Raw genomic sequence first — 24,697 nt, 5'->3', positions numbered from 1 at the left:
GTGTTCGTTCCAATGTCACTCGTGTGGATGAGACTGCTTATAAAGCACGAGATCCCTGACACTGTTCCTGTTATTATTAAGTTTCTATTTTTTTCTGAAATCATTTGAACTCATTCGAACCGGTTTGGGTAAGATCTCTCCAAAGCTGAAATCGAACCTGAACCTAAAAGGTATGAACATAAACCCAATCCAAACCAGGAAAAATTCCACTTTGACACCGTGTGAACAAAAGGAACAAGTGGATGGTAAGAGGAAATGAAAGAGGGGAACAGTAGAGAAAGTGCGCAGAGTAGGTTTATTATAAAAAAACTAAAGCCTGAGCATGACTTCTCCCACAACTGTCTTAGAACTGTACGCCTCATCACCGAGAGCAGGCGTCAACTGGTCACATAAGGTCTGCAAGTGTAGTCTATACTCAAGCATAAGGGCGCGGCAAGTTCATCGGATGCATTTTCTCCAAGTCACGGCAGAGATGCTTACCGGTGCAGGCAATGTGAAGGGTGGTAGGGCTAACCCCATGCACGTGTTAACCCGGCCTGCAAACTGGATTCCCAATATGAGCCTTGCTCTCTTTCATGTCGGCATTTTTCTCTTTCTGCCTTCTAGACGGCCCACGAGGCATTCTCCAAGCCTTCTTCATCTGCATGTGCTCATTTTCCCCATCATTTAATGCCCTGTCTCTCCTTTTTTCCCAGCCAAGCACCCTTGCGGGACATCGCTAGCCCTGTAGCGCGTGATTCTACTTTGAAATGTGAGCTGCACCTGTTAAGGTTTAAGGGGGTATCCTGGAACAGCTAGTAAGGCAAGAGAATATGACAGCACGAAGGCACTTGTGAGCAAAAGTAGGAGTACAACAGCATGCGAAGCACATGTCTTTACGATGCCTGGCACAGGAACAGTTGAAAAAAAGTACAATAAAACCCTCATTCCACTCCGCTAGATCTGCCCCTAAGGTGCTCACTCTGTAAGCTCTACCCACCCTTGTCTCCATGTCCCCTGACAACTAGAGAGTAGCGGAGTGGCCGCACATCTGCTGTAACTGTTTTCACTTAGTATTTACACCGTGGCTAGCATTCAAACACAGTGACAGAAGGCTCATATTAAAATCAGCCTCCTTTTTCGAGAGACAAGAAGATTCCTGAACCTAGTGTGTTGCCCTGTGGCATCACAACCACCCAGCACGGGCCCGCAGAAGGCGGGCAGGTTGCAGGTTTCCGGAGTCTCCTTTGAACCAGGCCGCCAGCGGTGATTGCTGATCACTCGTGTAATGTGGCCCGGAAAGGTAACAGAGAAAAGCAGGGCGGCTCTCTACACTCGCTGAGTGTGCTTCTTCCCACAAACTCGCCTTCACAAAGGGGAAGCGGCACTGAAACGAGAAACGGCAACATGTTTCTGTGGCCTCAGCAAGACCATGTCCACTACTAATTTATGCCGCCATTCGTAGCTTCGTCGTGTGGTGCGAGCAGAACAGCCGAGTCATCGCAGATACAGTGTTGCTAGCATAGGAAAAAAGACAAGAAGCACAAAGAATTCACTGGTTCTTCAATCCCACAAATTTTAACTTTTTTTTAATATGAAAAAGGAAAAAAAAAAAGACAGACCAAGCAAACCGTTCTGCGCCTCACCAAAGGCCGCTCCAGAAAGCTCGCTACTGCCCCTGCGACTCCGCGTCGTCTCTCCCTTTACCACTATACACACCTCCAAAACGGACAACAAAAAACCGCTTCTCATGGCACGGGCACAAAGGCGTGTTTTCTTCTTTTTTCTGCTTAATGTTTGCTGCACAGGCCCCGACACTTGCGTGCAAGTATAGCTTTCTCTTCCGCTCGAACACTGAGCAAAACCCTTCCACCTAGCTGATGTTTTTGTGTCATCAAGTGCATAGAGCTGACGTGTAACGGTGGGTGATGTGTTTGCTGTGGCTAGATGTTGGCCTAATGACAGGAGAGGCCATCTGCACCGAAAAAGAGGCACAAGTCCAGGAGGAAGCAGCCCTTAGCCTTTTTATTTGTCTTTTAAAGTTAGATGGTTATACATATACCAAAGTATATGTTTTATCAGTACATATGCACAGAAGAAAAATATATTATACAATACTGAGACAGTATTTACCAAGAGTAACTTCAAACTGGGCATCTGCACACGGGGGCGCATGACACAGTGCAGCCCTAACCGCCCGGCGATGTAGGTGGCTATACCTTCGAAGGAGTCACGAAGCCTACTACCAGAAAGACCTCTGCTTTCTGTCACCAGTGTCACGAGAATGAATTGATTCCTACAGCCACAGCTGGAGACCTTAAGGAAGAGGAAAGATGAGAAGCTTACAAATTTAAATCGAAATATTTCGCACCACACGAAATGTGCGCAACACAACACTGGAAGCCTCCTATGCTGGCCGGAGGGATTGGTTAGTCATGGACGTACGCCTTGTCAGGAGCTCTGGGGGAACAATGACAGTCGAGAAAGACCAGAGCGTGGACATATTTCCCTTTGAGATGAAGTTTCAGTGATATCACCATTATTTTTTCAGTTGTTACCCATTGGAAAGATAAGCCTGGCACACTCAAACGTGGTGTCAATTCATTGTAATCATCAGTCAGCGAAATGAACAATGCATCCCGTCATCATACTGCCAGGAAGAGATGCTGCCATCACCGCAGCAGACCTAAAGTTAGCGCCGTTCCACTCTGTTTTAAGATGTTCCATATGGAGTTCCTATTGTGGGCCAGGGATCGCCAATTTCCACACCTGCGTCCCAAACCAGTTATCGTTCACAATGCTTTTTTTGCATTTAACTTCCCTGCTCTGCTCTTTCGGCACGACACCAATTTCGTGAGCACTTCAATGACAATGATCAAACAATTTGTCATTAAGACCTGATAAACTTTGAACCTTTGCAATTCAAAGGCACAACTGAATTCCAAAAATCATGGATTCCCAGAAGTGTGTTGTAAATTTAGGCGGGAACAAATATGCTCACTTGTCGACAACGTCCTTTTTGTTACACACAAGAGGACCCTATCCTCAATGCCAACAGTCTGGAGCCCCGGGAATGCGTCCGTGGTAAAAGGTGCGTCGATGCCTTAGCATAACGCCTCACTAACCAGGCGCCCCTGAAAGTCAGTCTCAACTAAAATGACACAAATATGTCCACCTTAAGCCCCCATCCAAGAGCCCTGCTAATTTGGGCATCCAAAATTTTTCACCCCTTCTTTACCTATGCAACTGACCCAATAAGAAGCCGCTAAATGACACCAACTCCGAATGCACTTATTATGCTGCCATTCCCTTAAGCATCTTTACCCTCTTCGATATCCTTCTCACTGTTCCTCATAGCAGCGCCTGACCCAATGACTCCCAACAACTTTATGTAGGAGTTTCATCTTGCTTCCTAACACCATTGATTGATTGTAATCGCTGATTATGGAAGGCCACCTCCTCTAACACCGGCTCAATAAAATGCCAATGGCTGACCAACCAGGCTTGAAGGGTATACATGTGGCTAATCAAGCCCTGGACAAAGGGCCCATGCTGAGCGGTCGCCAATGCCATCCAGGAAATAGTCTTACAGTATACAGCTACCTTCACACACTGCTGATCTCCGGTGGCCAAATATACAACACGCACAGCGCCCTCACTGGAATACATGTGAACATTGCGAGGATCATAATGAGCTCCAGAAGTCCTCATTACATGTCTGGCTCCTGTGGAAGTAGCAATGCACAGTGCATCGGAACAGTGCATGGAAAGTAAAGGTGAGGAGGTTCTGCCCCATCTCTGACAATTTTGCGTCAGTGGCGTGCCAGAGAGCGTGCATAAAGATGGTAATCCTGGCCTTGGCACGCGTGCCGGCGCAGGTGATCGGCCCTGGCGAACGTCCTGGAGCAGAGGCGACATATGAAAGGCCGCTCCCCCGTGTGCCGGCGCATGTGCAGGCTCAGATGGTCCTTGCGTGTGAAGGACACACGGCAGTATTCGCACCGGAATGGCCGCTCGCCCGTGTGTCCACGTTCGTGGCGTAATCGACCTGACGGGCTCGTGAATGCCATCGGGCAGTAGCGGCACTGCTGCCTCCTCTGGTTGATCGTTGTATGGGCCCAGCTGGTGGTGGCCTGTGAACGGGCGGAACAGTCCAGACAAATGTTATGTTTATGAAGTTTAATGTCCCAAAGCAACTCAGATTATGAGACACCAAAGTAGAGGGCTTTGGAAATTTCGACCCCATGGAATTTTTTAACGTGCACTGGCATCGTACAGCACACGAGTGCCTTGCTTTTCATATCTGCCAAAAAGCAGCTGCTTCAGCCGGCATTTGATCCTGCATCTTTGGGTGCAGCAGTCAAGTGATTAAAATACTGCACCACTAGGGCGAGGTTCAAGAGAAACGTGGTGGCCTGGATGTGCCAGACTCACAAAATGGTATGGGACAAGCCATAACAGGTGGCTCCGAAATAATTTTGAGGACGTCGGGGTCCTCCACGTGCAATGAATTGCACGGTACATGGGCACAGGCATCTTCTATATTTATTTTCGGTTGAAATACAGCCATGTGGTTGAGATCCCATCCCAAATGTCAGACTCTTGGACTCAGAATTCGAATGTCATGCCGCTAAACTATGACACCATCAAATAAAGTATAAGAGGCATAAGTGCACGATTTTGAGCAGTTACCGTGACCACTGTGAATAAGCCCAAAAAGAGTTTGTCGACCATCAGCGGTGTATGCTGTGTAGTTCATTGGCAATAATTTTATTGGTAGTTTTTAGCACACTAGACAATGGTGTCAGATAGTGCCTAACAGATGGCTGACTCTTCCTCCGCACAACAAGACTTGATTCTGAGATTGCGTCCTTAGCTCTCACCCAAAAAGTCTCACGGCAGCCATTTTTTCGCACTCAGCACCGAGCAGCGTAAGTTGGTGCAGCCACAGATGCTTTGTAAGGATGCCACTTACAAAATTTGGGAGCACCTAAGCTTGCCCTTTACAGGGATGACATGACTACATTAAAGGGATACTGAAGGCAAATGATTGTCGAGATCTTGTGTGCATTCCCAGTGGGCGGCTATAGTATAGACTATTTTAGTTTCAATGCCTGGACACAGTCATCATAATTTAATGGTGGTGCCCCGTATGAGCCAAACTGGAAAAGTGCTCCAGCTCCCCTTGTCGCCATCTTGAGCTGTGCGTATGCTGCTGATGTTGCCGACAGCGGCAGTGTAAAAGGGCTGTTTCGCAGTGCTTGTGAAAGCTATCCGACACCTTGGCACAATTCTGCATTTTGTTTGAGCATGCCAACAAACCGTATACCATCCGTTTAGCATGGCAGCAGCTGTTGGACACAGCAGGAGTAGCCGGGGCGACTACGAGAAACTGTGCTCCGTTTCCGCAGGCCAAAGTCGTCAGAGTTAACTGTGAGGACGTATGCTAAAAGGGACATTATAACGCCGATGAAACGGCTCTATTCTACCAAATGCTGCCTGGCAAAATGCACGCTATGAAGGCCGACAAATGCACCGGCGGTAAGCACAGCGCAGTGCAGATAACTGTACTGCTGTGCACAAACATGGACGGAAGCAATCAGTGCTTGCCTTTTATCATTGGCAAGTCAAAGAAGCGACGTTGCTTTCGCACTTACATACCTGTGTGGTACAAACACAACTCAAAATTGTGGATGACATGCGAGTTGTTCATGGAATGGCTCATCGATTTTGACAGCAGCATGATAAAGAAAGGGCGCAAAGTTCTTCTAATTCTTGACAACTGTACTACCCACCATGTGCAGGCTCTATTAATGGCAGTTGAGCAGCTTTTTCTGCCCTCAAACGTGACATCAAAAGCACCACCGCTGGACATGGGCATAATACGGCAATTTAAAGTGGCCTACCGGCGTCGTGTTGTGCAGCGAATGCTGATTGCAGTTGATTGCGGTGGAAATGATCAAAGCAGCATAGATAGAAGTGACACCCAATTTCATCCGAAATTGTTTTTGCCCCCCCCCTCCAAGGCCGGCTTCGCCCACGCAACTGAAGTGGGCATTGAAGACACTCAACAAAGCCAGCTTGATGACGACTTGTGGCGACGTGTTGAGGCTGACCTGGCCGTCGCGATATCGACTGGCAAGATTTTGTTGATGCGGATGACGCTGCTAAAGTCACAGAGTCTTTTTACAATGAGACGGCCATCCGGGAAGTACAGGATCAAGCGACACCAAAGCATCGGACGACGACGACAGTGAGCCATCGCCTATAAGCGCCCGTAAGCACGAGCACAGCAGGGAACTATATTGAGGCACTTAAAAATTTTGTATATTTTAAGGCCTTGGGGAACGAACACATCGCAGCTTTGAGCAAGCTTGAAACTGCCGTCATCGGATACGTGCTTAAGAGGCAGACAATGATCACCGGCTTTTTTTCTGAATAAATTTTTTTTTTCATTGATGTCGATTTCTTTTGTGAGTGGACCACATATCACCAACTTCTGGATACAACGAATGAATTCCGCGTGATGCTCAGGTTCGTTACAAGCGAGCTCAACTGTATATGTACATGCATAATGCGGTCAGCCGCTTGTTGTGCAGTCTGCAGCTGAACTCGATAACTTCACGTAGGCTATTTCGCGGTCATGAAGCCTATTGCTACCACACACACACGTTAGAATTACAAGACATAGGGGCACGGGATGCTACCGACGCAGCAAAGCATTTGCCTTTCGATTTGATGGCTTGATTGCACAAGCCTGGTTCGATTTATCACGGCGCGCTGCTGAAGTCACGGAGTCTTTTTACGATGAGACGGCCATCTGGGAAGTGCAGGATCAAGCGACGCCAAAGCATCGGACGACAACGACAGTGAGCCATCGCCCATAAGCGCCCGTAAGCGCGAGCACAGCAGTGAACTATATTGAGGCACTTAAAAATTTTGTATATTTTAAGGCCTTGGGGGACAAACACATCGCAGCTTTGAGCAAGCTTGAAACTCCCGTCATCGGATATGCGCTTAAGAGGCGAGGATGGTCACCGGCTTTTTTTCTGAATAAATTTTTTTTCATCGATGTCGATTTCTTTTGTGAGTGGATGCATGTGCATGTACATGCATCCATGTTTCCACGCATCCATTTACAGTACATGTACAGTGGATGCATGTGCATGTGCATGGACCGCATTATGCATGTACATGCATAATGCGGTCAGCCGCTTGTTGTGCAGTCTGCAGCTGAGCTCGATAACTTCACGTAGGCTATTTCGCGGTCATGAAGCCTATTGCTACCACACACACGCGTTAGAATTACAAGACATACGGGCACGTGATGCTACTGACGCAGCAAAGCATTTGCCTTTCGATTTGATGGCTTGATTGCACAAGCCTGGTTCGATTTATCACGGCGCGCTTGGGGCGGGCGGAGTCCGCTGCGACAAAATCATTGGAAAGTGTGATAGCTGCAAATGCAGTTTGAAGCAAACAATGCTAAAAGTCGGTGTCATAATCGCAGCTGACTGCGTGTTTTCGTTGATTCATAGATGCAAGAATAAATGACTTGCAAAAAAAAAAAAAAATCTGCTGCTTAATGTCTGCGGCGTTCAGCACGACAAGAATGACTCTCACAAAAGAAAAACAAAATGCTGCAATGTCTGCAGCCACCATAGCATATGCTACGTCGCATGTTCAGCACGACGAGGATGGTCGGCTCTCTGAAAAAAAACAAAAATTTTGCTGCGATTTGCAAAACAAAAAAAAAAAGGCAGCCGCCACGCACACAAAGTTCGCAACACACACAGGAGAAAGCGCCTGCTATGGGCTGAGCTGGCTTGTCCATGCATGCGTCGAGCGTGCTGCTGCGAATGAAGACTGGGAAAGAGAGAGTAAGGGGAGGGAGAAAGAATGGGCATACACTTGAGCTTCGCTTTATCTTTTCCCTCTTCCAAACACCAGGGCTGCATTGGTTCCCTGTCATTCCTTCACACACATGGCTTGCAAACGTCACGTGCTGGCGTGTGGCAAATGATCACTGCAGATGCGCACGCCTTCAAGGAAAGGATGCGGTGCTGGCCTAGACCAGCCGTCGCCGAACTGTTCGCTTTCATTCCTTCCGCGTGTGGCTTAGAAACGTCACGTGGCAAACGTCCGAAGGTGATGTGACCGTCTTTGGGGGAAGGCGCACCGTCCAGTGCATGGTACGAAGTTCGCTATATCGAACAGCCGGTGAAATTGAGTTCGATATACGATGCAGCTTTTCTATAGTTTTACATGGGATTTTCAAGGGGATATTCTGTGAGTTCAATATGGGCCTGGTGCGCTGCAGCTTCGGCCGAACATGTGGCGCCATCTGGGAGGCACCGCCAAAAAAGGCGGCTGTCTGGATCCGCAACCGTGGGAAGCACCGACGATGAGTTCCAGTTTCTTCCTGGTTCCCTGTAAGAATAAAAACCTCATAAAAACCTTCCAACCTCATATCACACTCATTGCTTTTCGTTATAGCTGCGCGGATTTCCTACGTTTTTTTTTTTTGTACAGTACTTCCCGCTAGGTTTCTTTCAAGGAGGCACGAGCGATTGCTTGTTTATATCTAGTGCACAGCACGCGGATAAAAAAAACGGGGTAGGTATTCTTTTTTTTTTTGCTTCTGGACCCAGCTTGAGTTCTAAGAGCTGTACTATGCATGCATGCTTGGAACCAGCGCTGGGCAGGTCTTCGGAAACGGCCTGAGCGCGGAGCCTTCCTGCCCAGCGTGATTTTTTTTTAACGACTTTTTATTAATAGTTTGCAGCTGTTTTCGGCCCTTGCTTTTGGGAAGATTAGCCTGACGTGGAAGCATGACATCGAGAGCGAAGCACATTGCAGGAGTGCACGCTTTCTGACTTGACACGCGTTTATGGCTGCCCACAAAGAGGAAACCTCCTTTTAAACTAACAGCTCAATTTGCTGTCGCGTTTATGGGTGCCAGAATAGTTATAAAAAAAGGAAACAATTGAAAATAAAGTTTTGTTTGGTTTCCTTGGAAATCATACGAGAGCGAATGTGTCGCATCGTCAACAGTGGCACCCGGCCTTGCAGATACAACTGGCATCCATGATCGTGGGTTTACCAACAACTACATAAAAAAAAAAGAAAACTAATTACATATGTAGTGAAGAGACGCCAAAAGAGCCGAAAAAAACTTACCTCCAAGCTGAAATCGTAGAAGGCGGTTTTCATTTTGCCGCTGCATTTTCCGACGATATCCCAGCGCCCTTTTGGACTGTGAAGTTCCCCGCGCACTCCATACACGTGCTGGATTCGTACAATTTCTGACCGCGCACCAAGCAGTTATTCTTAAATTAAGTCTCAACAAATTCTCGATCGCCCGAAATCCCCCGAACAGCACGCGCTGCGGAGCTTGCTCAGCCATGGCTGTTTTTCCGCGCACTGCACTGTCACAAGTCACCACTCGTTTCGACTCACCGAGAAAAAAATAAAAACTACGGTAGAACTGCCGAGCACTCAAAAAGCATGTGCACGCAAGGCTTGACACCTTAGGGAACATGTCCAGATACAGACTGCTCGTACAGTTCTGTGGAAGAATTTTTTATTTTTTTTGAAGAACCTTTCTCGCTTCTGGGGGATCTAGCATGCCGCCTACACATACACTGCCACCGAGGGGAAAAGCCAGTGCTGCACATTGCACGCTGGCTTAGTTTTTATTTTATTTATCTCCTTACTTTCAAAGTGCCATATTGTTCGAGTTCCGAATTCCTACTTCAAAGAAAAAAAAATCAAGGAGCCGCCAGCAGAAGCGCTTGCGCGCCAACGATGCCCTGCGCCCAAAGCGCCAGCGAGCTTCTACCAGACGGCATGAAAGGGTAGCGGCTTTCTTTGCTTTACTTTTAATTTATTTTGCAACAAGCACACATGGTAAATGTGTCTCTTATGTACGTGTGTGGCACGAGGCAGGAAATGACCGAAAAAATTTTCTTCTAACAAGTTCTCTGCCGAGAAACATAGACTTCGCGTTCACTCCGCCGCCTCCCCCCGACGAGCAGACATACCCCATACGGGTGCGCCTGCGAGAGGTGGCGCCACTTGTTTCGGAGAAGTGGCGCCTCCATACCAGAGCACTAGGCCCATAACCAAAATTCGAATTATCTGGGTTTGACTGTCTTTACTATAAGACGATGTTCCAGCTGAGCGCAGAAAGGCAGATGAAAATTAAAAATCAGCATGACAAACAACTAAGTCCCTATAAAATTTTGAGAAAATATGACTCAGTCTTTGAAAAATGCCACCAGAAAAAGTGCGCTGAATGGAAAGCAACACACTACAGATGTAAAACAGACCCAAAACGACAACTGAGTAGTATAACAAATATACATAACAGCCAGAATGCCAAAAATACAATATATACAATACAAATACAGCACGTAGTAACCACAAGAAAAGCTGACTAGACGAAATAGAAACAATTACCAAAAGATGGGATTGCTTTGGAAAATCGACATCTTGTGCTGTTTACTACACACCATTGTGCGTTGCACTAAAATACACAGCTCAAGTACTAGCAAGCACTAAAAAATTATATTGTGGTAGAATGAATCTGGTTTTTATCATGCCCAAACATGACAATCTGCAAAGCAGCTAACAAAATCAACACACAGTACCGAGATACAAATGCGAATAAAATATTTGGCTAGCACGGTACGTTTATTATTATGAGCACTTCATTTGAGCAAACCGCAGCCACATGCTTATCGGTTATCTGACAGTTGCCATTATCTTGAAGTCATCAACTGGGCAAATATATATACTGTAAAAGAGAGAAATATTACAATTACATTACAATTATTCTGTTTAGCCCCAATTCTAAAGGGTTCCAAAAATTTCCTAACCATATCAGCTAATTCCTGACCCATGAAAAGTCCAGCATAGGTGGATTAAAATATTCCAAAACTTTTCACCTATGCTTCGAGATGAAATTTTCTTTTTCTTTTCTGTAACCTGCTAGGTTGTTTAGGTTCTTCCACATGATGGCTATATGAGCACAAGTTGATTCAATCTTAACAGTCTTTCTTGGTGATATAAATTTTTTACCCAATAATCTCTAGAGGTTTTCAAAAACTTTCAGCCGACTTCTAAATTTCGTTCCAAAAATTAATCCACTAATGACATAACTCATCACTTATTTCAATTTTAGTAACAAGCACCCTTTTGAATTCGTTGATTACAAGTGGAATTGCATTTTTGTCAGTATTTTTACAGCCAAAACACAGGTAATACAAATAGGCCTCAGGATGTTTAAGAAAAAAAAAGCTTGTATGCTTTTTCATATCAATTGCTAACAGAAAAGCACATTTCCCAAATAAAAAGAGGTGATGCTTGGAATGTGGCTCAGAAGAAATGTGCAAAAGTTTTTTCTACTACGTTTTTATGTCAGAAGTCAAAATAAATACCAGAAGATGGTCCCTTATGTCAGAAGTAATTAAACCTGATCTTACATTGCTAACATGCACATTCGTAATGAATATATCCAAGAACAGTACATAACTGTAATGGGTCAGGTTCCTACTTTCCTTAAAGAGTGTAGAAAAGCCACCACCCTCTTTGATAATGGGTTTTTAAAGAATATTAGATAAGTTTTAAAATCAAGATTCAACTCATCAGTAGGCCAGGTTTCTGTAATCATTATACTGTTAATTCTGGTTACAAAAAAATTGTAAAATGTCCGTAATATTTTGCTGCATTCAGGTTTTCGTTATATGCAGTAAATAACATAACTTTAAATAACAATGCAGAACAGAAACCAGATGAAGAATTATCACAGGGCATTATATCAAATGCAGATGGCGGCGCGAGTCTGTTAAATCAAGATCTATCCCTGCAACAAGTTCAATACATAGTTTCCAAATACACATGCTTCAGTGAGATGATGTAGAAGAATATAGGTTCATTACACCAAGGCTTAAACGTAACTTCGAAAGCCGCATTCAGCTCTTGTAATAGAGTACAATTTAATCCAATGAAAATTTTGTCAAGGCTTTGCCAAGTTCATTTGAAAGCTTCTTAGGTATAGCCAGAAAAACGTCAAAATGAGCTTGAAATGTGTCTCAGGTTGATCCTTGGCACACACATGCAAGAAAAATCAACTAAAGCCTCAGGCAAGCTTGTTGAGGCCCCAAGTACAATAACCATTGCTGTGTAACATCTTCATGCTTGCTTTGGCAAAGTCTCTCGCTAGTTTTAGCAGTACCACCAATTGTTTTATCTGTTCCAGAAGCATTTTGCCTGTTTAACCACCGTAGGTCTCTTACAATTGTGTAGTGAAACTGTATAGAATACTGTCATACTAGGCACCTTATCTTGTTGAGATGGCAAAGCATCGCTATTGGCCCTGAAAGCTAGCTTTTAACCCTTTGAGGGTCGAATTGTTTAAAAAAAAAACTTCCTCAGATGGTCAAATTACTTTATTGTGGATTTTGAAAGTACAATATGAGTAAAGTCAAGGACAAGTTGTAGAAAAATATTAGAAACTGCATTTTGAAGTCAACGTTGCGCCCCACTGCAAACTTGGGAACCTCAGGAAACCACAAGGAAAGCAGAAATACCTTCTGAGCTTTGATGATAAACAAGCTAAGAGCAGCCCCAATAAAGTTGGAAATCAGTTTCTGTGGCCCCTGCATGGGAGTGGCCATAAAGATAAAAATCAAGTTTTGGGTGCCTCCATTGCAATCATATTTGAATCACAAGATAGAAGGGGGGGGGGGGGGGGGTATCTGAAAATCACGCAAGGGCTTTGGTGCAAGGGCATTGCCGCAGACCGGGCTACAAGCTGCAGCTAGGAATTACTTCTGTTTATCTTCGCAAGAAGGCAACGCAATAAATTTCAAGCGCTGTAAGTTCTAGGAGGTCGCAGCACCTCCCAGTTAGCATGCATCGTCATTAGGGTGCGAAATTTCAAAAGGAGGATTGAAACCGTACCAGTATGGCAAACACCTTGCGGGACAGAAAACCACCGCCGTACGTTTACAGCAAAAACTCTCAAAGGATTAATGTGACTCACTTTTTTCTAAGTGAGATTTCTGTACTTACGACACCATTCAAGCTCGTCCGGTCCAGTCGGAGAGCTAACTTCTGTAACTATCGCACTGAACTCTTTGCATACTTTCATTTATTTGATCAGGTCAGACATAAAGCGTACATCACTTTCAATAAGACGAAAATATTTTTTTAGAGGAATCACATCAGGTTTGTGGTTAGGTGCCTGAAGCATTGCCCACAGATCACATAGATCAGTCTTTGATGCCCTACGTTTTTTTTACCCCTAGTTTTCACGACAAGGATCTCCTTTCATCTACAGTTGCTGCATTTACTCTAGCCTAGTTTCCCCATATGGAGAGAGCACATGCATGCTGTGCACAGGATATGTTCTCACTGTTGTCAACTGTCCGCTCATAGCATGCAAGAAAATCAGGATACACAGGCATTTTGGCACCAAAGAGAAAGGACAGATACCTTAACACAGTTAGGCTGCATGCAAATTAAGCAATAAACCAGTACTTGAGCGGCCGCGTGCCTGCATTGCCTTCTATATCCTTGTTCACCAAGAATCCCGCACCAAGCTCTTCTCTCCATTACACCAAGACAGCATATGTGCTTGCTGTCCAGTGCTGCGTACGCCCATCTGCTCTCATAATCTCACCTAACCTCACTGTCTTATTTCATTCATTATCCACTAGTTCCTTGAAGAGCACTGCTAGACTAGCCTCATTAGCTAGAGTTCTAGTGCTAAACATTTCCAGGGTCAGTTTCCACTGGCATCCTGTCTGGCACCAGAGATTCATAGCACCCTCCGCTGCGCCATAGGTCTGACCGCCTTCGTGGTCATTTGTTCTGCAGCCACCGGAGACTGAGGGCCGTGGGTTAAAGGGAGTAGTAATATAGGCGCCGCCAATTGATAAACCAAGGTGGGCAAATCCTGTTCTGGTGAGGAGGTGGTTTTGTTTGCCAGGTTTAACGTCCCAAAAAAACTCAGGCTACAAGAAATGCCATAGTGGAGGATGCCGGGAGTTTCAACCACCTAGGGTTCTTTACCGTGTACTGAGATTACACAGCACATCATAAACACCCCTCAGTTTCACCTCCATCAAAAGCAGCCGCCGGCAGTCGGGTTAGAACCCAGGTACTCTAGTACAGTAGTTAGGGGTTGTAACCATTGTGCCACTGCAGAGAGGTTCTCATGAGGGAGTGCTATTTCGGTTGAGGTACTACTATGAGGACCTAGATGCTCTTCTCTAGAGGACAGTTGCATAGTACTGAGATCCTAAGCCTAGTCCTTTAGAGCACAATCAGATGCTCTACCTGCAATAGCAGTAGCACGATAGCACTGCGATAGCAGTATTATCAAAATCGCAGTAAAAGTATTGCAGCGGATGGACACACGGACCCAAGTGCATTAAGAAGGTCAAAGGAGCAAGGATTTTAAAACATCTGACAAAGTTCATGCTAGGTTTAACAGAATTTCACGAATTTCCAAACAAGCTCCCCAGAGGCTTTATTTTGAGTATCTTCACAGCTTGTCAGCAAGCAACACTGTACTGCACGCTGTCACCAATACCACCCCTTTGACACATTAATGAACGTCAACAAACTCTTAGCTTTGAACGAGTCCAAAATGTAGTAGCATCAACCAGAATCAACATAAACATGACTAAGATTTCAGTGCGCTTACCGTGAGCTGACCAAACTGGTTTTCATTCCAACCGTGGTCAGCATCCCTTTGGTTGCCGCTCTCTGATGGTCCAAGCTGCTCCAACATAGTCTGTAGGTCTGAAAGACCAAGCAAACAGGGGAGGCGCTGGTAGTTACCAATGAAATACTGGCCATGCAGACGTTTTTCTGGTACAGAATTTCTATTCGAAACATTACTTTTACTTTGTTCGTACAGTGTTTTCAAGTTTATTTTGCAAGGGGAGCACTCCATGCTGCTCATCTGAGTGCCGAAGTAAGAATCTAATTTTTTGGATCATCTAATTTATTTCGCATCACACTTACTCACATAACGAATGTGCTAAGCCCCGTCGCGGTGGTGCAGCGGTAAGATGCCAGACTACTGTGCCGGAGTTCCCGGATTTGATCCGGACCGTGGCAGCTGCGTTTCGATGGAGGCGAAACGTAGTGGTGTCCCTGTGCTGTGCGATGTCAGCGCACGTTAAAGATCCCCAGGTGGTCGAAATTACTCCGTAGCCCTCCACTACGGCTCCTCTTTCAACTTTCTTACCTTCCTCCCTTACCCTAGGGCACAGTTCAGGTGTCCACAGAGCAAGTGTGACAGATACTGCGCATTTTCCTTCCTGTGACCTATTATGAATGTGCAACAATTTTCTTGTTTCTTCTAATGAACACTCTCTCTTTTTATGCAGTGTCTACTGATAACGATGATCAATGCTAGCAGGCAGCCTTTGTTTCAATGCTGGAAAAATTACGAAAATATTTTGGAGAAAAGGGCATTCATTATGTGAGTAAATATGGTACTGGTGAAGGGGAGACGCAACCTTTGAAAACCGAAAAATCACGAAACAGTCGATTTTTGGAAGGTTATATATCCTGGTAGTATGTCTTATAAACTACACTTTCCGCAATTATCAATGCCCCACTCAACGTAGAAAAACTGGAAATTAATTATGTAACAAGCGGTGGCTGCCGCAGAGCTGCGTGCAAGTGCCAAAAACTCCCAAACTTCCTGCGTGCGCGCTAGTCCTCTCCCGCCGAACTGAGCACCGCCATCTTGGTCTTGTTTCGTTTGTGAATTCTCACACTTTCTTTTTTTGCCATCCTCGACGACGGCGACGGCAGCGCGGCCGAGACATGGCTTGCTTCCGACTGGGAGCCTCCCATCGGCTTCCGAGTTTCCTGCGCTCCGATTCAAGGCTGCGATACCTATCCAAAAATTACCACAATGAATTTCCCAATGCCAACGTATTCCACAAATTCTACAGGCCTGGTCCCATACGACCCATATGATATACTCAAATAACTTGAGAACCAGCGTGCACAGCTTTATGAAATTTATTATCAATTCAAATGCCCATGCTATGAGCCTGCCCTAAATATTTCATTGAGATATATTGACAAACAAAAATGCTAGCGCTCTCTCAACCTTCTAGGGCACCTTTCTCAAAGTAACTTTTTTTGCCTAGCATGGCTGCTTATGACAACCGTATCTCGGGAACCGCTTATCAGATTTTCATGAGGTTGTAATAGGAGTCCTTGAACAGGGCGCTACACCGTCAACAGTCAATGGAACGTTCTGCGATCAGTCGTTGCACTTTTGTAAGCGCATGCACAAGCGTCGGAGAGAGAGCTTCGTCGTTGTTTTCTTTCTTGACCGTTACGCGCGTTGAACATGGTTGCCGTTCTCTTCAGGGCATCAGGCGCTGAACATATCAGAGCCGAATACCTGTTTTACAAGGGTTCTTTTATTCCATACCTCAATAAATTTCTGAGGGTAAGACAACTTCATTTTGTCATAATACTGTGTCTGGAATCATTGAAAAACAATGAAAATTTGTTAATGGAGGTCTGATTAATAACACTGATTTTGAGACTGTGCTAAAATTTTTCAGCAGCGAAATTTGGAAAAGGGGAAGTGTCTTGCCCTGGGGTAACTATCCAGGAATGACCACAACAAATTGCACAGTGCCAGCACGTTTTGCAAATTCTCCAGGCCTGCCCCAAGCAACCTATGTAAACCATTTTGATATGTTCCTCTAACTTGAGAACTAATGAGCCCAGCTCATTGAAACTTGGTAGTTCTTCAAATGTTTGTACTATGAGCCTACCCTGAAAGTTTCATTCAAATTTCTGAAGAAATAAGAAAGTTGGTGTTCAAAGGTTGCCTCCCTCCTTAAGGATAGATTCGTTCTGACAAGATATGCAAGGCAAATAACGTGGGGAACATTTATTCTTGTGTGTAATCTGTTGGTTAGATTGATTGGTTAGAAATGATCACTTTAGCTAATTATAAAAAAAACACCTTACACCAAAACAGCATTTGCAGATAATAGATATACAAAAGAAAAAAAACATTCACAGAGCATTCAAATTAATAACAAAATTTAAAAACGGCAAATTACTGGCAGCACATATCTACCAATTATGACTGAGTATGGGAAAAGAAATGACACTTTCCCCCCAAATAAATATACAGGGTCACTTCAATATGCAATTTTTATCATGTTACGGCTTCAAACATGAGGGTGAACACTGCAGAATTTCAGGTTTATATTTACAAAAAATTTTTTTTTTCACCACAGCAATAATCAGGGACAAAAATATAAGCAATCTGCAATTTGTAGTGCCAAAAAAGAACAACACTCAGAATACAAAAGTTCTTACACAGAATGAAAAACAAATCAATGGGACAGTCTGTGCAAGCCCTGCACAAAAAGCTCTCATCCTGATTGCAGCTGACTTGCAGCGTTAGGCGATGATACTCAAACCAAAAAGGTGTAAAGAGGCATAACAAACATGGCACGAACAGCACATGCGTTCAAAGGCACATCTCGATGACCGCAAGCGGTCGTGCGGCACGTGTACGGGTGACACATGTTACAGGAGGGCACACCAGCTGTCCCACTGTCTCAGGAACACATGACACCTAGCTAAGCATGTGCTAGGTTGCAGCTCCTCTTCATGAGTAGAGCGATGACTCTTGCACCGGCACAGGGCACGTAGATGTACAGTCAGCGTAATGTGAGTAGTTGAGGTGCGCGTACAGTGCATACTTGGAGTAACACGGCATAGAGCAGAGGTGACAGCACTGCTTAACGTTGGCGCTAATAGTGTCCTTGCTCGCAGTTGCATTTTGATCATCCAGAGGAGTCACTTGTTCCACCACAGAGGCCAGACACGCGAGTGTGTAGTGGCTATAATGGGTTGGGTAAGGACAACAAAGAAACACTCAGTAAGAAGTCCTCTTTCGTCACGACAAACAAAAACAGTAGCGACAAATCTGGGAATACTAGGGGTGTGTCAATAATTGGAATTTCAAAATATAAACTGAATATGTTTGTTATTCGATTTGTGATCAAAAAACAAATAGCATTCGAACAGCAAAAATTTGTACTATTTTGAAGGCCAAATTAACATTACATTTAGCAAGCGGTGATATGACGGCTCCACCCAATTTCATACAGGTACTTCCTGTACAAAAAACTTCTATACAGAAATAAAATTTACATTCGAATTTTCAGTGGTGTGCACACTTCTGAACAATTCTAGTTTAATTTTATTTGCAAATACCGCATGAATTTTGAAATAAACAAGATAAACAACGTTTGCAATTTCTTAATTTTTCATTTTATAATTAACTGATCAGACGTTCGACAATCAAAGGCATGTTCCCCCCATATTGGCATTCAATTCATATTCAAAAATTTCAGTATTCGTACACACATAGCATTTGGATTGGGAGGAATTTCTCCTCACCATTTTTTTTTTTTTCGGATAAAGAAGACACCACTGTATATGCTTAAAGCAGCCTGACCTGCCAACATTATGTTTGCAGCCCTCACGAGGAGCCGTGTGGCATACTTATCACGAGAAATGAACTAAATCCCTAGGGTGCAGCAAATGTTGAGACCTGTCATTACAGCCAGCAAAAGCTCATGTCACTTTCACTCTTACACAGCTCACCAATTTCATCTGCGCTCCGTCCCCTGCTACATTCGCCGTCTCTTGCAATCCATTCCGTCATCCAGCGAACATTGGTCATCTTGCATATTCCCATGCCCTGCCCATTATTTCTACTCCCTAATTTCAACTAGCATGTCCCTGACTCTCATTTGTTCTCTGATCCACTCTGCACAGTTCCTCTTCCTTAATGTCACATTAGAAGGAATTTTCTAATTAAAAAAGTTTCTGTGAAATCCCAAACTTTCTATGTTTTCCCTGATTATTTCAGTTCAAGTTCCCCGACGAGTGAAAAGGCTCAAAAATGTAGCTGCTGACGATAATGACCATAGACAAATGATCCACAACGAAAACCTATTTATTAATCATATTCCACCATTTACAACAGTGAAAAGGCTGTCATTAGTGTTAATGGCCGTTAAGAACATCAAAAGTTTACTCAAATTTAAAAGCGCACTGATGAAACCCTCAGAGCACACAAGCCACCTACTCCGCAAATACCCAAGCCAGTCCGATCCAATATGGCTGTACACGTTTGGCAGCACAGCTCACCGATCGCTCCTGCACTGGCCGCCACTTTCATGGCTATTTTTGCTTTTTGTCGCGTACAACTCCGACGCAGCAATTCCGCATATTTTATTGAGTATCTGCCTCAGGTGCGCATCGGTTCTTCTATTGTGGCAGATCAGCGATACACTGGTGCCAAATAGCTCGCGCCTCACCTAGCGGCGGCTTGCGCACTGGAAACAAAAAAACAAAAAGTCTGCATGAACAAATAACATAATTACTGTTTGCCAATTTAAATGAAAATGCACTGTAGAATATATTGTGCCATTTTCCCTGACTTGGCGAAATTTTTGCTGGTTTCTTTGATTTCGTATTTCCCGGTGCATAAAATTTCCCTGATAATTCCCGATTTTTCCGGTTGCCAGACACCTTGTTTGTATTGGTATGCATGGTTGCGCTTAGACTGATGATAATGAGCAAACAGCTCATTATTAAAAAGGAGAAGTTTTTTTTTTCAAGACGAGCCAAATCCAGAGCCCAAAATGAAGTCACGTTTCTCCATTATGGAGACCTCATCCACAGACCTTGCTTTCGCAAAATCTGGAAGAATTAAAGGCATCCGATGAAATCCTGAAATCCTAAATGCAAATTCGATCTCAAATCAAAAGTGCACCAGGTCCAGCTCATGCACGGATCAAAATGAGGCAAATCCACTCATGAGAGCCTTCCTCAAAAAGCTTAAGCCTTATAGGTCAGACTGCTTTGAGCATTAGTATTTAATTTATTCCGGCAGCAATGCTATTTCCTCATCAACAGCCAATGATATTACGACATCGGCAGAAGATCTCACCTGAGAAGATGACAATAATGATGACTATGTCAGCCCTGCTAGGTAAGAAACAATGATGTGTCTCTGCTAGCGAACATTAAAGGGGTATGGACTGCAAATTTTTGTTGCGTGTTCTGCCCTTAGAATAACGCACAGGACATTAAAAAACACGAGCATCTATGTGGATTGGGCAGAAAAACTATAAATAATACATAACTAAATTTTTTCTTGTGCAGTTTCAATTAGTCATAAACACCGAGCGGCGCCTGTGATATCACAAACTTGTTGAGTTTACCCAACACACGCAAAAACTGTAGCCCGGTCGCTACCTTATTCTTTTTGATTTGCTACAAGCCTGATGTAAAAATGTAAAAAAGCCTGTGCAAGGGATAGGATTGAAAAAAAAAATGTATAAACTGCGATTACATGGCAGTTTCTTTCATGCTTCATAAGACTGGAGCTTATCTTTAACATCACAACCATTAAAACCGACACCAGAACTTCCAGAGAAAAAAAATCAAATATATATTGTTTAGCAGGTACGGCTCAATTTCATTTCATGCATCATGTGGACTACTGTTGCGCACACTGTTCTAAAGAAAAAAGCATCTGAAATTTTTGGTGCGCCTCTACTCCTTTAAACCGTTAAGTTGGGTAAGCTCATCACCATAATCAGCCTCACTACATCCGCAGCAGGGTAAAACCCTGACCCAATTCCTCCAATTATGTCATGCTCATTACCATCCTGATTTCTCTTGTCTATTGCACAAATATTTTCACAACTCTTCAGCTACATTAACTATGCTATTCATACTGGTAATGGCATTATCCTCGTTGTCACTTAGTGCATACATCTATATAACTTCTGAGAGTGCCTAGCTTTCTTTTGACTGCTTACAGCTATCTGTTGTTTGTTGTCTAAACCATGGCTGATTTTTTTTATATTACACTTCACTTTGACAACCTTACACTTACTTCAATAGCTTTGCTGGTTCTATACTGGCTGCTCAATTAGAGATCTTCAGAATGAGAAGTTCCTTAAACAGATATCTGGTCTCTGGAGACAAACCATCAGTATCCTAAATAATAGTTCTACTGCCTGCTTTAAGTGGGCATCCCGTAATATCTGTGAGGTAATCATACACAGCTTGAACACTAAGTCTGTCAATCATGGTAAAAACTGAACATCTGTTTTGCAGCGAGATTCTTGAATTAGACCACATTCCTTCCTAGTACTAACTCGCTAGAGGGCTTCTTCATTGTCTTTTTTTCTTTTTTAAATTCTTGCTTCAAGTCTAGTCCCACTTGTGACCTTACGCTTTAATGGTCCCTACATCACACTTTGTGTACCACCTCTCCAGCAGGATACAACAGTGAACATATTATACAGCCTATTTTATAATGTTCAGCCACACCATTTGGCTCCTCCATATTCACCTTGGATTATTACCATTTTGGGAGAAATTCCAGACACCATAAAATACTTTCTACTACTAACTTCCCCCCGTTATTTCTAGAAATTATGCTCTAATTATCCACTGCCTAGTCTCCAGCCCGCTCCTTGTCTACCGTGGAGGATGCCAGTCGGCACAGTGTACCATGTATGCTACCACTTAGTCAAACGTGCTCGTGTACTTCAGACAGAACTACCTGTAGTCAGAAGTGCTCAAAGTGCCAGTACACCAGGCAGAATCATTCACAGTCACAAGTGCTAGCACCCACCTGCTTCTCCCTGCATTCTGTAGGACGATACCTGGCTCCAAGGTGACCTCAGCGCTTGGATCAAACTTCTCTGGGTTTACCAAGATACTTTGTTGGGCAAGTTGGTACTTATTCATTATGATTATAAACAGCGCAAACACGAAGACAAAGGACAAGATACAAGAAAGCCACAGTACAAGCGCTTACTCACAACTATGCCTGAGCCCTTTACTCCAAGGCCCAGAAAAGACAAACAAACAAGGTTAGGATTTTGTATCGCCACAAAGAGAAGATGACGAGAGAGATAGTGGAATCATTTTATTTCAACGGACAATAAGTGTGTCAGCAAGACTTCTCTTGCTCTTTCAAGCAAAGAGGTGTCTTTTTTAAGTGATTTTTTGTGCAGGAAGTGAACCCAGGGGTTGCTTCACGTGACTGTTTCGTTTTCTTCATGTTTGTTTTTTCTGGGACTTGGAGTAAAGGGCTTAGGATAGTTGTGAGTCAGCGCTTGTACTGTGGCTTTCTTGTATCTTGTCCTTTGTCTTCGTGTTCGCGCTGTTTATAATCATAATGAATTCTCTGGGTTTGCAACGCTTTTCTTCAAGCTGCCGTGGCCTGTAAACAGAGAACCACAACAATGAAGAATGCAAAGCAGTGACAAGGCAAGTGGAGAAGGCAATGTTAATCACTGTGCCAAGCAGAGCTAGAGAAGTAAGCACCCTGGTATTAATGCAATTTATTTCCAGCATGTGTTTGTATAAAATCTTCACTGCCTCCTCAGGGTGGCTGAAACAGGAAGTAAAGAATAACTGCCACATGCATCAGTTTCTGCTAAAACTTCCGCCTTTTAAGATATGGACACAAAGGAAAAAAGAATTAACAGTCTAATCCATGCTACGCTTAGATTTATTCCATTGCAAGAATGAACTGGTACTGATCAATGCTCTGTTGCCGTAAACAAAGTATAATTTTTCACAAACTTACTTTTAATCCCACATGTGCTCTGTGCTGTTACACAGGACAGCCAGTAATGGGATGTGATAAAAGCAAATATGAAAAAAAAAAAAAAAAAGGTCAGTGTAAGGGTAGCATTCAAACTTTTTATAGCCCTATGCAGGAGTAGTCTTTAAAATGCACACACATAGAGCTTCCAAATGCTACCCACAGATGGCGCCCGAAGTAGCGGGTTATCATCATTATTATATTTTCCCCCTGCTGCGAACTTTCGCAATCTATATCGGCATCAGTATCGCCAGCCCTGGCCACTCCGGCTTTGTTTTGCAACTGTCAAAGGCACCTGACGTGAGTAGTGGTAGCGTGGTTATCATGGTCGCATGCTGTAGTTGCGTGCCGCATGGTTCAACCCCTGGCATGCTGCAATCCCTGGACATCAGACTCAATTGGCCTTTTAAGGTTGAATTCCAAGGCAGAACTCAGAATGGATGGCAAACAGTAATCACGACGAGATGCCAATCGGGTGACTCAAGAGGGCACTGTTCGCAGCTGTGCTTGGCTGGATTTTGTCTGTGTCAAACTCCAGGGTATATGAACATTGTATCCCGTAGTTTCAAGGTGGCCAGGATTGCAAACAGCTTAGACAGGATTGAATACGACTACTTGTGGGGTGAACGTGCACAAGAGCACAGCATTAACTCCAAGTTGGAAGACTCCGCGAGCGAAGACTGAATAGTAAATATTAAAGGTCGCACATTCACTGACTGGTCGGTTTTTATTTGAAAGTTTTTTTCCTTCATATGTTGCGTCTATTGGTCGCACCCCGAAAAGTCAACCCCCAAAATTGGACCTCGAACCTGGAAAAAAAGTGCGGCCCTTACATGCATTTATACGGTAACATACAAAGGGTGTATCTGGTAAGTAATTAACAACCAAAAGTGACGAAATTGTGTTTCGTGCTTGCAACATTTTTACCAGCGGAAAGTGCATACTTTCCAACATGTGGAAAGTATGCACCACGTTGGTCCCCAAATTGTTGATTAATGTCCACAAGAAGAATCGAGTCATGATTGCGAGCTAACTACTTTATCTGAATCTAGAAATTAAAAATACACAGCGCAGCAAACATAGGACAAGCGAGTAGACGGGAACAGCGCTGTTCCCGTCTACTCGCTTGTCCTATGTTTGCTGCGCTGTGCATTTTTAAAAAATGATGCACCAACTAGCTCAACTCACAGTTCTAGAAATTAAACCTTATTTATTGGAAAGTTTCAATAGTGGTGACGAAAGATGACTATTCGAGTACCACACTGACGCGAAGTGCCAAAGTTCCAAATGACGCCATGCGATGATAAATATGCATGGCAGCCAAGTGCTGCAAGACTGCTCACGCTGCGCTCCACTTCTTGCCTCGTGCTGCGGAGTGCTGCGAATGTTCGCCCGTATTTTCCCCTTCCCTATTTCTCGTTGCACTTTTGCTTTCCTTTACTTTCTGAACTGACCTCGTCGCCTTCTTTCCATATTTGTAGACAGCCTCCCTTTTTTTTTTCCTATGTGCTGCATGCTTTCTCTCATGGCTTCAAGGCATACATAAAGTTGGCTTCTCCTGAATGCTGATAAGCCTAGTGGTAAAGCCATTTGTTCTCGGAAGAAAAAAAAAAAAGAATCTTTGCGTAGGGTGCGGGCGGTGATGTCATTTCGTGGTAAGTCGTCCCCGCGACCAGACGCATTTTACTATAACCGATTTTTACCAAACATGTCTTTACTATAAAGGGGGAAAGATGTACAGTCATCTATGGAAGATGAACCGGGAATTTGGTTTTACTTTACTACATCCAAGTTTTTACTATATCAGAGTATACTACAGCGGGATTCTACTTATTACAAATTTAGGAAAAGTGAGAAAAGGTGAGTCCATTCAGGTAGAACTCAATAATGGCATTAAGCTGTGCTGGAAGCAGTGACTTGTAAGTGAAAACGGAAGACAGTGCGAAGTGAACCGCGCTTCTGGCACAGGCAGAGGGGGAAATGACTGCGTAGAAAATGATG

General features: G+C 44.0%; 1 protein-coding gene across 3 annotated transcripts; it reads right to left on the bottom strand.

Annotated features, from left to right (window-relative positions):
* Positions 1-1,798: 1,798 nt before the first annotated feature.
* Positions 1,799-23,654, bottom strand: LOC146178933 (uncharacterized). Of its 3 annotated transcripts, XM_084578664.1 has the most exons (4): positions 22,679-23,654; positions 21,716-22,309; positions 14,696-17,891; positions 1,799-4,112 (listed from the first exon to the last, which is right to left on the bottom strand). In XM_084578664.1, exons 3-4 carry the CDS (start codon positions 14,954-14,956, stop codon positions 3,792-3,794), a joined length of 582 nt encoding a protein of 193 aa, XP_084434790.1. In that variant the 5' UTR covers positions 14,957-17,891; positions 21,716-22,309; positions 22,679-23,654; the 3' UTR covers positions 1,799-3,791. The 3 variants fall into 3 exon arrangements, with proteins under 3 accessions (XP_084434790.1, XP_084434789.1, XP_084434791.1); XM_084578663.1 differs by having other exon boundaries at positions 21,716-22,728; XM_084578665.1 differs by having other exon boundaries at positions 21,747-22,728.
* Between the last annotated feature and the right edge of the window lie 1,043 nt (positions 23,655-24,697).

This window comes from Amblyomma maculatum, chromosome 9 (genome assembly GCF_055883805.1).
Source record: "Amblyomma maculatum isolate TAMU_Amacu chromosome 9, ASM5588380v1, whole genome shotgun sequence".
NCBI classification, from domain to species: Eukaryota; Metazoa; Arthropoda; class Arachnida; order Ixodida; family Ixodidae; genus Amblyomma; species Amblyomma maculatum.
This window is presented reverse-complemented; position numbering and strand designations above follow the sequence as displayed.